Below are 12,282 nucleotides of genomic sequence, written 5' to 3'. Positions count from 1 at the left end.
TATATGTATACTAGCGTGTACCAGCGACTTCGTTCGCGTCGAATTAATCATTTGTTATGGTGATGATAAAGCCAAGCAAGAATTTCCATTAATATACAAACTGGATAAAATTTTCTCACATTTATGTCAGAAAAAACTGTTGTATCTATTAGAATTAGAATTAGAATGAGTGGGAGGGGGGTTAATCACTTCGACCTTACAGATCCATTGTGTCCCCCTTTCTTGAATCATAACTCATCATACAGTCCCAGGGCTTTGACAAAAGCCAGTATCTGGGACGGTTTTATAGAGGGTAGTTCTCCATCTCCAATATCAGTCGTACCAAAATTCATGGCACGAATGGTTGTCGTCTCGGCGCACTCAGTGATGAGGTGTACTGGTGTTTCACCATCTTCCCACAGAATCTGCATTCGCCGTTTCTTCTTAGTTTCAATCTACTGAGGTGTTCATTGAGGAGACAGTGTCCTGTTAAAAACCCCGTGACAATCCGAAGATTGTTCTTACTCAGACCCAGGAAGATCTGTGATTTTTCTTGATCATAAGCCCTCAGAAACTTCTTCGAGTGTCCTAGACCATTGCAAGATTTCCATTCTATGGTTGTATCTATGGATTATTATATGTTAAGTTTAATCTTTAGCATCTTGAGATGACATAACCCTGATTGACAGTTAAGTTAGATTTTGCTTGACAGAATGTTGTTTTGTAATGTTCTCAGATGTTTAATAATTTAATAAACTTAGTTTAATAAACGTTGTATTTTTATTAGTAAAAATACAGAGAAATAAAACATGGTGGCAGCGGAAAAATAAAAGCCAGCGAGAAAAGAAGCGAAAAAAGCCAAGGATTGTAAGAATATTTCAGGAAGTTGGTAGTCACTGTGGTAAACACGTTGAAAAAAGAGTCAAAAATGGACGTGAGGCTGCCGGAGCAGATGAAGTTTACGGGAAATATAAGCGAAAATTTCAAGTTATTTAAACAAAATTTTGAAATTTTCTTACTGGCCAGAGGGAAACAAGAAGTACAAGATGAAGTAAAAGTAGCTTTGTTGTTAAATTGTATGGGTCAAGAGGCGATAAATGTCTACAATACGTTTTCACTTAATGAAGCTGAAAAGAAACAATACAAGAAGGTCATAGACGAGTTTGGGAAATATTGCAATCCGAAAAAAAACGTTATATATGAAAGATATATGTTCTTCTCACGTAAACAAGAAGAGGGTGAAGGGATCGACAAATTTGTGACAGATCTGAAGAAACTAGCGGAAAGCTGCGAGTTCAATGAGCAAAAAGACTCGCTAATAAGAGACAGGATTGTCTTGGGAATCACAAATTTGAGACTACAAGAAAGATTGTTGACTCGTGAAGACTTAAATTTAGAAAAAGCAATAAACGAATGTCGAGTTGCTGAAATATCAAAGCTTCAAATTGATGAAGTGCAGAAAGATCAAAAGCAAGTATATGGACTCAGAAAAGAAGAGAGAAGAGGATACGAAAAAGAAAAGAAGCTGAAGAAAAATGAAGGTAATAAGTTTGATTGTAGGAAATGTCTCTCGAAGCATGGACCAAAACAGTGCAAGGCATATGGGCAGAAGTGTTTTAAGTGTGGCCTAGTCAATCATTTTGCAAAGGCATGTACCAGGAAACCTGTCAAGAAAGAGGTTAAGGAGGTATCAAAAGAAAAGGGTGATGACAATGTAAATGTTGATAAATTTTTTGTAAATTCTATTAACACACAAAACTGTAAAGCACTATATAAAGAAGTGGACATTAAAGGTAATATTGTTTGATTTAAGATAGATACAGGTAGTGAAGTAGACATTTTACCATTAAAATTATATAAGAGTCATTTAAATGATAAGAAATTAGAGTCATGTAATATCATACTTGAAGCATATGGGGGGTTTAAAATCAAACCTATTGGCCAGATAACTGTTAATACTTTTAATGACAAGTTAAAAGAAAAATTAAAGTTAGTAGTCGCCGATGTTAAGTCTGAGCCAATATTAGGTTTGAAAACTTCTAATATGCTAGGTTTTATTAAAAGCATAGATTCAGTAGTGTCTAGTAAAGAATTGTTTATTCAAAATAATAAGTCAATTTTTACTGGTGTAGGTAAATGTCCTCAAAAGTGTTCGATAAAGCTTAAAAAGTGTTGTCAACCTGTAGCACATCCAGCAAGGAGAGTACCATTAGCAATTAAGGAGGAGTTAAGAAAAACATTGAATGAGCTAGAACAGACAGGTATAATTAGCAAAACAGATAGTCCAGGAGATTGGGTAAGCAATCTTGTTATAATCGAGAAATCTAATGACAGTTTACGGCTATGTTTAAATCCTCAGGATTTGAACAAGGCCATACAAAGATTTTTTTATACTATTCCCACAATAGAGGATATAAGTTCAAAATTGTGTAATAAAAGTTGGTTTACTGTATTAGATTTCAAGGATGGTTTTTATCAAGTTGAATTAGATCACAAATCAAGTGAGTTGTGCACGTTCAGTACAGTGTTTGGTTGCTATAAATTTTTGAGACTACCCTTTGGGCTTACTAATGCTCCTGAGTATTTTCAAAAAGTAAATGAGGAAAATTTTAGGGATATAGAAGGTGTTATAATTTATTCTGATGATTTGTTAATAGCAGCAAATACTGAACAAGAGCATGACGCTATACTGAAAAAGGTGATAGAAAGAGCACAAATGCTAAATATAAAATTTAATCAAACAAAGTTACAGTATAAAGTAAACGAAGTAAATTACGTTGGACATGTTTTTTGCAAAGACGGAATGAAACCGAGTAAAGATAGAGTAAAGGCAATTCAGGCTATAGAAAATCCGACTATACTCTGTTTTTTTTTCTCAGGTAAGATTTCGACAGACGATGACAGAAGAAAAGCAGATGACGTCCCATACCAATCTATTTATTTTACTAAAAAAAGTTTCTAATAATTTTTAAGTTATCTATGGATGGGTTTAAATATAAATCCGTCATACGTCGTGTCTTGTTGTTTTTAACCAGTTTTATTGGTTTATTTAAAAAATGACAGATCGTATTTCAATTTTATTGGTTTGACGGAACGATGAACGACAAATGGACGCCGATGCGTATGAACTCGCCTTTAGATTTTTGTCATTTTTGACGCTTGTCAAAGTCTTGTCAAATTATAGGTTATAATTTTGTGTCAACTTTTGTTAAATACCCTGCGTTTTGGAAGATGATGCATTTTGATTCGTATTATTACGTGTGTTTTGTGTCATTTGAAGTCAAGTGGAGGAAAAATTGAGTGAAAATTAACTGTAGACCCAGAGCACAGTTTATGGTTAATACTCGCTGCCCAGGCAGAAAGTCTTATACACCAATGAAGTTGCCATCGATAAAGTTTGTATACCATTTCGTCGTAGATAAGTGCATCTCGTATATGGTAGAAGGATCAAACTAAACACATACTAAAAACTGAGTAGCTGTAAAATATCGACATCACACGATAGGTAAATAATGGATTTTAGTACTGCAGAAAAATAATGTCAAAAGGCACTGGTTTAAAAAAATTAAGATTAAAGTTAATTAATCAACCTTTAAGGTATAAAATTTGGTAGGTGTTATTATTAATAAAATAGTTTGTTTTATTTACCTATGTTGTTTTATTTATTCCTGTGGAATATTATAAATTTGTATTTGTACATAAGTTATATTGATAAACATAATCATAAATGCGGGTAGTTTCATAAAGCTTGAAAGTAAATAATAATTCTTTTTTATATTTTTTTGGTATGTAGTGTCTTGTTCTTGTTTGTTTTGTATTAACACATACCGTTTTTATTAAATAAAATAACTCGATTACATTTTTTCAGTTTTATACAGTTTTTTTCACAATATTTTGAAGTAATCACTTGTCATCTTGTCAATCAAATTTTAAATATATCCTGCTATGCGTTCCAGTTGTACCAACTTATTTCTTTGTAAAATAAAATAAACTACTTTGAAATTAAAATGACAGACACATATATCACTGTCAAGGATCTTCTCGTTGGACAGACTATAACTTGAAAGAGTTACAGAGAGTTCTCGGAATGTTAAATTATTTGAGAGGATTTATTCCTAATTTTGCAAAAGTAACAAGTCCAATAAGAGAGTTATTGCGTAAAGACGTACATTTTCAGTGGAATCAAAAACATACAGAAGTATTAAATAAATTAAAAGACATACTAGCTAGTGATCTTGTACTAGGTACATTTCAAAGTGATAAACCTATAGTTATTCAGACAGATGCGTCAAAAGATGGATTGGGTTGTTGCTTAATGCAGAACAAACCAATATCTCATGGTTCAAGGTCACTAACAGCAGCTGAAAAGAATTATTCACAGTGTGAAAAAGAATTGCTTGCTGTGGTATTTGCTGTAAGTAAATTTCATCATTTTATTTATGGCAGAGATGTCAAAATTATAACTGATAATAAACCATTGTTGGGAATAATGAAAAAAGACTTAAGCAAAGTACCATCACCAAGGTTACAAAGACTCAAGTTGAAACTAATTAGATATAATCTAAATTTTGAATATTGTTCAGGTAAACATATGTATATTGCTGATTTGTTGTCAAGGTCATATATTAAAGATGAAGTACAAGATGATCCAGATATGAAAGAGATAGTGCATAGTATTGAGAAGAATTTTAGTATATCTGAGAAGAGAAGAGCTCAATTTGAGAAAGCTATACAGCATGATAGTGACCTAAGTAAGTTAATAGAGTATATAAAAAATGGATGGCCTAAATATTTTAAGATGATACCAAATTCTTTAAGACCATACTGGCAATATCAAAATGATATAACATTATCAAATAACTTATTATTATTAAAGGACAGATTGATAGTTCCAAGAACATTAATACAAGACATGTTAGATCTTTTACATGAAACACATTTTGGAATGACAAAGACCAAACAAAGAGCCAAAGAAATGTTATATTGGGTAAATATGAATGCTGAGATAGAAAAGTTAATAAGAAATTGTCAAATTTGTGAGAGATATTCACCAAAACTCTGTAAAGAACCAATGATACCACATGAGATACCTAATAGACCATTTAAAAAAGTTGCTAGTGATATATGTGACTATGGAGGCAAAAGTTATCTGATTCTCATGGATTATTATTCAAAATGGCTAGAGATTAAACAAATGAAAGGAAAAACATCATATGATGTGATTAATGCACTGAAAGAGATATTTTCAATACATGGTATACCTGATGAGTTAATTTCAGATAACATGCCATACAACTCATATGAATGCAGACAGTTTGCCAAGCAATGGAATTTCAAAATATGCACAAGTAGTCCTCATTACCCCAAGTCCAATGGACTTGCAGAGAAAGGTGTTGGAATAGCAAAAATGATGCTTCGTAAAGATCAAGATTTAATGTTAAGCTTGCTAAATTATCGCACTACTCCTATTGTAGGGCTGAACCTGACTCCTTCACAATTGCTAATGGGACGAAACTTAAAAACTAAAATCCCTATTGATGAAAATAAATTGTTACCAAATAGTTATAATAATTCTAATATTAAAAATGAGATTTGTAGGAAAAGAGAGTTAGATAAAAAATACTATGATTTAAATTGTAAAGTTCGGAACAGTTTTAATGAAGGCCAATTTGTTGTGATTCAGAATCAAAATAATAACGAGTGGGAGGCAGGTCAGATTGTTAAACCTGTTCCTGACTCACCTAGGTCTTATATTGTCAAAGACTCAAGAGGCGCTATTGTACGTAGAAATAGTTCCCATTTAAAAAGTTCTGAAAGTGGTTCAGTGATTGATCAAAATACTTGTGACAGTGCGGATCAAAACTGTGATAGTTCATCCGAGATAGTGTCCTTACATCAAGAAAATGAGCGTCCAAAAAGACAAATTAAAAATCCGGTTAAATTTAAAGATTACCAATTATTTTAAGAAGGGAGACGTTGTATCTATGGATTATTATATGTTAAGTTTAATCTGTAGCATCTTGAGATGACATAACCCTGATTGACAGTTAAGTTAGATTTTGCTTGACAGAATGTTGTTTTGTAATGTTCTCAGATGTTTAATAATTTAATAAACTTAGTTTAATAAACGTTGTATTTTTATTAGTAAGAATACAGAGAAATAAAACAAAAACAATATGGCGATATTATTATATAACTTGGTAATATTTGAGGGGAAGTTTCATCTCGTTGGAATTTGACTTTCGAAAAATCCGTTTGCCAAAAATAAGCTTTTTACGTCAAGCAGTTTAACCAGAATCGTGGTTAAGAAGTTACCCAACTTTTTAGAACATCCTGTGTGATTTTTTAAAAAAATTTCAAAATATGTAAAAAAAAACAAATAAATTATGCTTGTCCAAGCGTTTTCCCGAAAGACTAACCGTTTTTTAAATAACAAATATTGTAATATTTGAGGGGCGTTTTCACCCTCTTGGAATTTGAGATTCGAGAAACCCTTCCTTATCAAATCTTTACACCCCACAGTCAATCCGTTTGCCAAAAATCAGCTTTAAACGCCAAGCAGTTTAAGCAGAATCGTGATTACTCAATGGTCATATTTTATGAAAAACCCTGTATAAATTTATAAAAAATCTTAAAATATGTAAAACAACAAAATAAAATATACGTGTTTAAGAGTTTTTCCAAAAAACTCACCGGTTTTTAAATAAAGAATATTTTAATATTTGAGGGATAGTTTCACCCCCATAGAATTCGAGTTTCGAAAAATCCCTTCTTATCGAACCTCTACAGCCTAAAGTCCATCTGTTTTCCAAAAAGCATTTCAGCATTTTACCTTAAGCGCTTTAAGCAGGATCGTGATTAATCAATGACCAGATTTTTCGAAACACCCTGTATACATTTTTAAAAAATCTTAAAATATGTAAAAAACAAAATAAAATATACGTGTTTAAGCGTTTTTTCGGAAACTTTTTAAATAAAAAATATTGTAATATTTGAGGGGTGGTTTCACCCTCTTGGAACTGGAATTTCGAAAAATCCCTTTTATCGAACCTCTACACCCTAGAATCAACCTGTATGCCAAAATTGAGCTTCTTACGTTCAGTGGTTTGAGCAGGATCGTGATTAATGGTATCTGTCAGTCACTTAAGGATTTTATATATTAGTATAGATTAAAAGAATTTAAAAGTCCTACTACTCTAAATTTATAGAACTACTTTGTTAGCTAGCGCCTTTCAAAATAAAATTTATTATAAAAATATTTTTTTAGCTCACAAAATTATTTGTGAACGGGACTAAGTGTCTACTAAATTCGAAAGTTAACAGAATTTAACTTAGTTCTTACTAGACGGTAAATTAATTTTGGAATTGCATTTTTGATTATGTACCTACATATTGAGATGTACAATATAATCGAGGAAAGTTCAAGTTACCTTAGATTGATGACGTTCGCCATATATTTTACAAAAAAATTCACTGATCGTAATTTTTGAGGTAATTTAACAAAAATTTTCATAATACGGGATTCTTTAAAACGTGCAAAAAATATTGAAGTTGGTGAAATGAGAAATGAAAAACGTAATCTGAAACAAATTTTATTTACATGTAATATCTCCATATTTACACTTTTTTTAACTTAGCTGCTAGAAGAGATATTAATATTTTGGATAAATGTTTTGACTACGTCTATGGTGTATGCTGCTTATTTAGGTGGTGTCATACTAATTAATTATAAAAAAAACTGTATTAAAGAAACCGTCGCTCAATTCTATGACAGCTGCGGCCACTATTATATGATATTAGAACAATTTAATTTTCCACATGTTTTGTCTTTATGGCATAGGTATGGTAATCACTAAATTTGACGTTTAGGCTATACACATATTTTTGACAGGCAGTTTTTTCGTTCAAAAATTTTAAATGTTTTTTTTTTCTCAAAAGCGGTCAATATTAGATATATAGTGTTTAATATCAAAATTCCTAAAATTTTATAGAGAATTTTAGTATGTAATAAAAAATGGAGGGACACCTATATAAAATAGGAAAGTTGTCAACTTCCGATATATTCCTAACCTAACCTAACTTCCGGTATTTCCGGAAGTGCCGCCATATTAAAAATACTTTTGATCGATAAATCTCGTTTTGAAACTAAGATGTGCAAAAAATCTCCGAGCTAGATTTTGCAGTTCTCTAGAAACTTTTAATGCACGCTTAGCCTGGGACACGCTTTATATTATCAGAAAAATAACTATCAAATTCAATAAGAAAACGCTAAAAAGTTAGAGTGGACTGTTTATTTATCTATGAAACGTAATTCCTGGCTCTTTCTTATCGTTGCGGCTTTTATACTTGAAAGCTGAACAAATCACCATTGTGATAATGTTTATGCAAAATTCACTACACAAAACAAACTATTACAAATCGTTAAAATTGTCGTTGGTGACACATCCGTTGCCTCCAAAAAAATGGCGTCTAACAACATAAATTTTGCTCCAGCCCGTATATGGGCGTTACGTGTTCTTGTATTCTTTAGTCATACATTATATACAGGGTCCGGCAATAGTGCGTCGGTCATCTCTAGCTCCTAGAATACAAAATTTGGGAATTTTCTAAGTGCAAACTTAAAGTATGTACTAGGATGTGTTTCAGGAAAAAAATTTCTGAAACTTATTTCTCAACTTCTATAGAGTGGCACAAAAAAGTGTGTGTGGATCGGGATAATTCTTTTTAAATGGAACACCCTGTATATTATTTTTTCAATCGAATAAGAATAATAATAAGAATTAAAAAACTTAAAGGACATTTTTTATATTTAGAGTATTTCAGCATTTTTAAGGCTTTGGCAGATATTTGCGGTTTTATATTTCATATGGCATTTTCCACAGAAAATTTTTATCAAAGCCACCCAATGATTTTTCTCTCGTATTTTACCGTTGAAAGAGCCATATGAAATAATACTACGTGTATCTGCAAAACCGTTAGCAATTTTGAAATACTTTAAATTCAAAAAATGTTCATTTTTTAGCTCTCCATCTAATAAAAAAATAGCATACAGGTAAAAAAATAATATACTACCTATTAAAAAACGAAGAAAAATTATTTTATATTTTAGAAGGTTTGGGGTAGAATTTTGAACACCCTGTATGATTTAAGATTGCGAAATTTATAGCAAAGTAAGAATAGACCATCTAAAGTAAATACCTAATATAGTTTTGATTTCAGGACAAAAATTGTATTTGCAATCATTTTTAAATAAAATTGAAAAATATATATTTATTATTTATTTATTAATATCTTTCAAATTATCGAAATATATTTACTCAAATCTTAAGATTATGTAAAGTGATATCTAAAAGGAAGTCAAAAATGCAATAATATACAGCGTGTTCCATTTAAAAACAATCATCCCGATCTATTCACACTTGTTTGGGCCACCCTACAACATATACATACTTTACAGTACAGGTTTGCACTTAAATAATAAAATTCTTAAGTTTTGTTATTCTAGTAGCTATTCTAGCCAGACGCACTTTTACCAGACTCTGTATGCGCGTCTTAAAATACGACTGTTTTTTACATGTCAATCAGCGAATCCCAATAACAAAATGCGTTCAGGAAAATGGTTTTGCAGGTGTAAAAACAGAAATCTTCTAATTTTCTCTTGTTACTTCTCACCCAATAGAGCCATAGTCAATTTCGAAGAATTGTCTATCACCTTCAAAATATATTCTTAAGAATCTCACCTTCAGATAAGAATCTCACCTTCAAACATATAGGTATGCAAAATACTCACTGAACGCAAACAATGCGCTGGCCAATATACAGAAGGGAGATTCGGAAGGCTAGTCAAATAAACTAAGAAGTCTAAGAGATTGTTAGATTTAGATGAACAGGATGCAAACAACAAAAATCCTGCAAATAAATCTTAGCCGTAGGCGTCCTGCACATGACCTGTTAATGCAAACAATAAAATCAAAATCTATAGGTATAATTTTAATAAGTGAACCAAACAAAAGTGTACTGAAAAATATTAATAGGACATGGATGCTGCAATTGGTGTTTCCAGCCAAGTTTGCGTACTTGGTACAGGTCGGGGTATAGGTTATGTCTGAATTGAACTGCCAGATGTCATTTTTAATGTACCGATGGGTTACTACAAGCTGTTCTTGATTCGACTGAAGGAAGCATTGTTGTTCTGAATGATTTAAACACTCCTTCTTTTCGAAGAAATGACAGCTGTTCATACATTAACGTAACTACTTTTGCGCCGAGCAGAATTTTTATAATAAGAAAGTCCTTTAAGGGTACCAGAGGAGGAAAATCTGACAGATCACAACTATATTCATTATGAGACTACAAATAGTAGTGTAGAAGCTACACAGAAAACTGTAACGCGACATGGTTGGAAAATAAACCCTAAGTGGTAACATTTTCGTGCAAAGTGGTAAAATATAATCATGCTAAAATTAAATTATTTTATTTAAAACGTTAGGATTTTGTTAATATTATAAAAATACTAACACTATAAATTATAACTAATATACTGTTTACTTTTGCCCAACTAGCCTTTATTAACTTTCTAATCAATATCTTATTACTATAATATTTAATATATAAAAAATAAATAACAAAATAAAAAATAACGAAGAAAAGATCGAAGACGTCTAAAACAAAAGACTAGTAATTTTTTCTAAAGATAATTATATAATTTTCTAAAAGATAATAATTTTTTCTAAAAGAAAAAATATTTACTGCAGTCACATACGTATTATTAAGTGATATTGCCGAAGTGTAGAACTGACGATATTTCTTTTTAATTATAAAAGTATATGAAAGTGCCATAAATTGTATTTTTATTCAATTTGAATTGATTGGTGTTAGAGAAAAGATTCTAGTAGAAATTGTAATTATTTATGATATTTTCAGTTATCTTTTCAGAATCCTAAATTTGATTTTCAGTTTTATACATTATATTATACAGTTTTATATATTATATTTATATATTTTATAACAAGTTGATTCATAACTACTTTGCGTATTAACTAATTTATACAATATAAAATTTTTTACAAAATCCAAAATTGCAAGAATATGAATGAAATAATGTCGTTTTCAAACAACGATAACTAATATACTTTTAACACTACTAAAAGCACATTCCATATAAATATAATGCAAAAAGCGAATGAGCTGCATAAGAATAAATGGGATGATTTTTTCTGATTGCTTTACCTTTCTTTTAATTCACAGATTACACAATAGAATAGAAGTATAATCTTTTTGAGTAATTATTAGCATTTAATCAAGAAAATATCTGAATATTTTCTACAGAGGGACTTAGATGTTACTAGAATAAGTGAGTTATTTTTATTCAAATAAATTTAAGACACATTTCATTCACATATTAGAAGCTCCTTTAGACGCAGTTTACTCTGCTAACACGCGAATTTAACTGCAAGCTTTGACTGTGACGGTAGGGGTTCTATCGATCGTTGCTCCACAAAGACAAATACCAGGGCACTTTAATTCTTTCTATAGTTACTGGATTTTCTTTAGGCGTTGCTTACGTGATATATACAGGAAACTACAGATGCCTCGCTTATGGTACTCTGTTATTTCAAAACAAACTGTTCCCTATTTTTTGAGATAATTAGATTTCGATCAAATGTCCTTACTTTAAACACACCACTCGATTTCGAGGGTTTAGTATGGTCTTATTGTAACGAAAAAGGCCTTTTCGAGGAAAGTTCGGTTTATTATGTTTTTTTGGGGCGCGGAATTCGAATCTAAGGTTTGTTAACAAAATTTCGCGACGGAACATAGAGAAAAATGCAAAAAAGTGAAAAAAAACTTTTTACGATTTTTTATTTATGACTTTAAAAATAACTGTTCGTAAAAAATCTTTCTATTCAAAATTAAAGTAAATATAATTTTCTGTAATTTTTGTTAGTTTTTTTCGCTGAAGAACTGTTCGGGTTCAACGGCCAGTTGAAAATTAGCGTTTTTTGGTTGTCTCCGCTTAAAGGATGCCCCAGCCCAACGCGAATCTGCGGGAGCGGCGCGTTATCGCGAACGACGCGGGATTGAAATATCATGGCAGGATATATGATAGCATTCAGACCAAAGATTTACTTGACGCTGCATACACAATATGCAAAATTCTTCCCGCGCCGCTTCGTTCCGCGAGAGAGTACTACAGCGAAACTGGTGATTAATATGACGTGTTTTACAGAAAATTTAATCGAATTAGTAAAGACATACCCAATTCTATATGACATGAAAAATCCCGAATATAAAAACACTAGA

General features: G+C 31.3%; 1 protein-coding gene across 1 annotated transcript; it reads left to right on the top strand.

Moving 5' to 3' along the window:
• The first annotated feature begins 907 nt into the window (after window positions 1-907).
• On the top strand, window positions 908-5,944 carry LOC115887854 (uncharacterized protein K02A2.6-like). Its single transcript, XM_030907366.1, has 3 exons — window positions 908-1,693; window positions 1,793-2,803; window positions 4,157-5,944. Exons 1-3 carry the CDS (start codon window positions 908-910, stop codon window positions 5,942-5,944), a joined length of 3,585 nt encoding a protein of 1,194 aa, XP_030763226.1.
• Window positions 5,945-12,282: the final 6,338 nt, after the last annotated feature.

The sequence above is a fragment of the Sitophilus oryzae genome, unplaced genomic scaffold (genome assembly GCF_002938485.1).
Source record: "Sitophilus oryzae breed Bouriz unplaced genomic scaffold, Soryzae_2.0 scaffold_649_pilon_pilon, whole genome shotgun sequence".
Classification (NCBI taxonomy): domain Eukaryota; kingdom Metazoa; phylum Arthropoda; class Insecta; order Coleoptera; family Curculionidae; genus Sitophilus; species Sitophilus oryzae.
Note: the sequence above shows the minus strand (reverse complement) of the source record. Positions and strands in the feature narration are given on the sequence as shown.

Bases quoted from the DNA above. Each gene is read 5' to 3' on its own strand.
- LOC115887854 (XM_030907366.1), top strand. From the start codon at position 908: ATGGACGTGAGGCTGCCGGAGCAGATGAAGTTTACGGGAAATATAAGC. The intron at 1,694-1,792 runs GTAAATGTTGAT...GTTTGATTTAAG, and splicing joins AAGAAAAGGGTGATGACAAT to ATAGATACAGGTAGTGAAGT. The intron at 2,804-4,156 runs GTAAAGGCAATT...GTACATTTTCAG, and splicing joins TGAAACCGAGTAAAGATAGA to TGGAATCAAAAACATACAGA.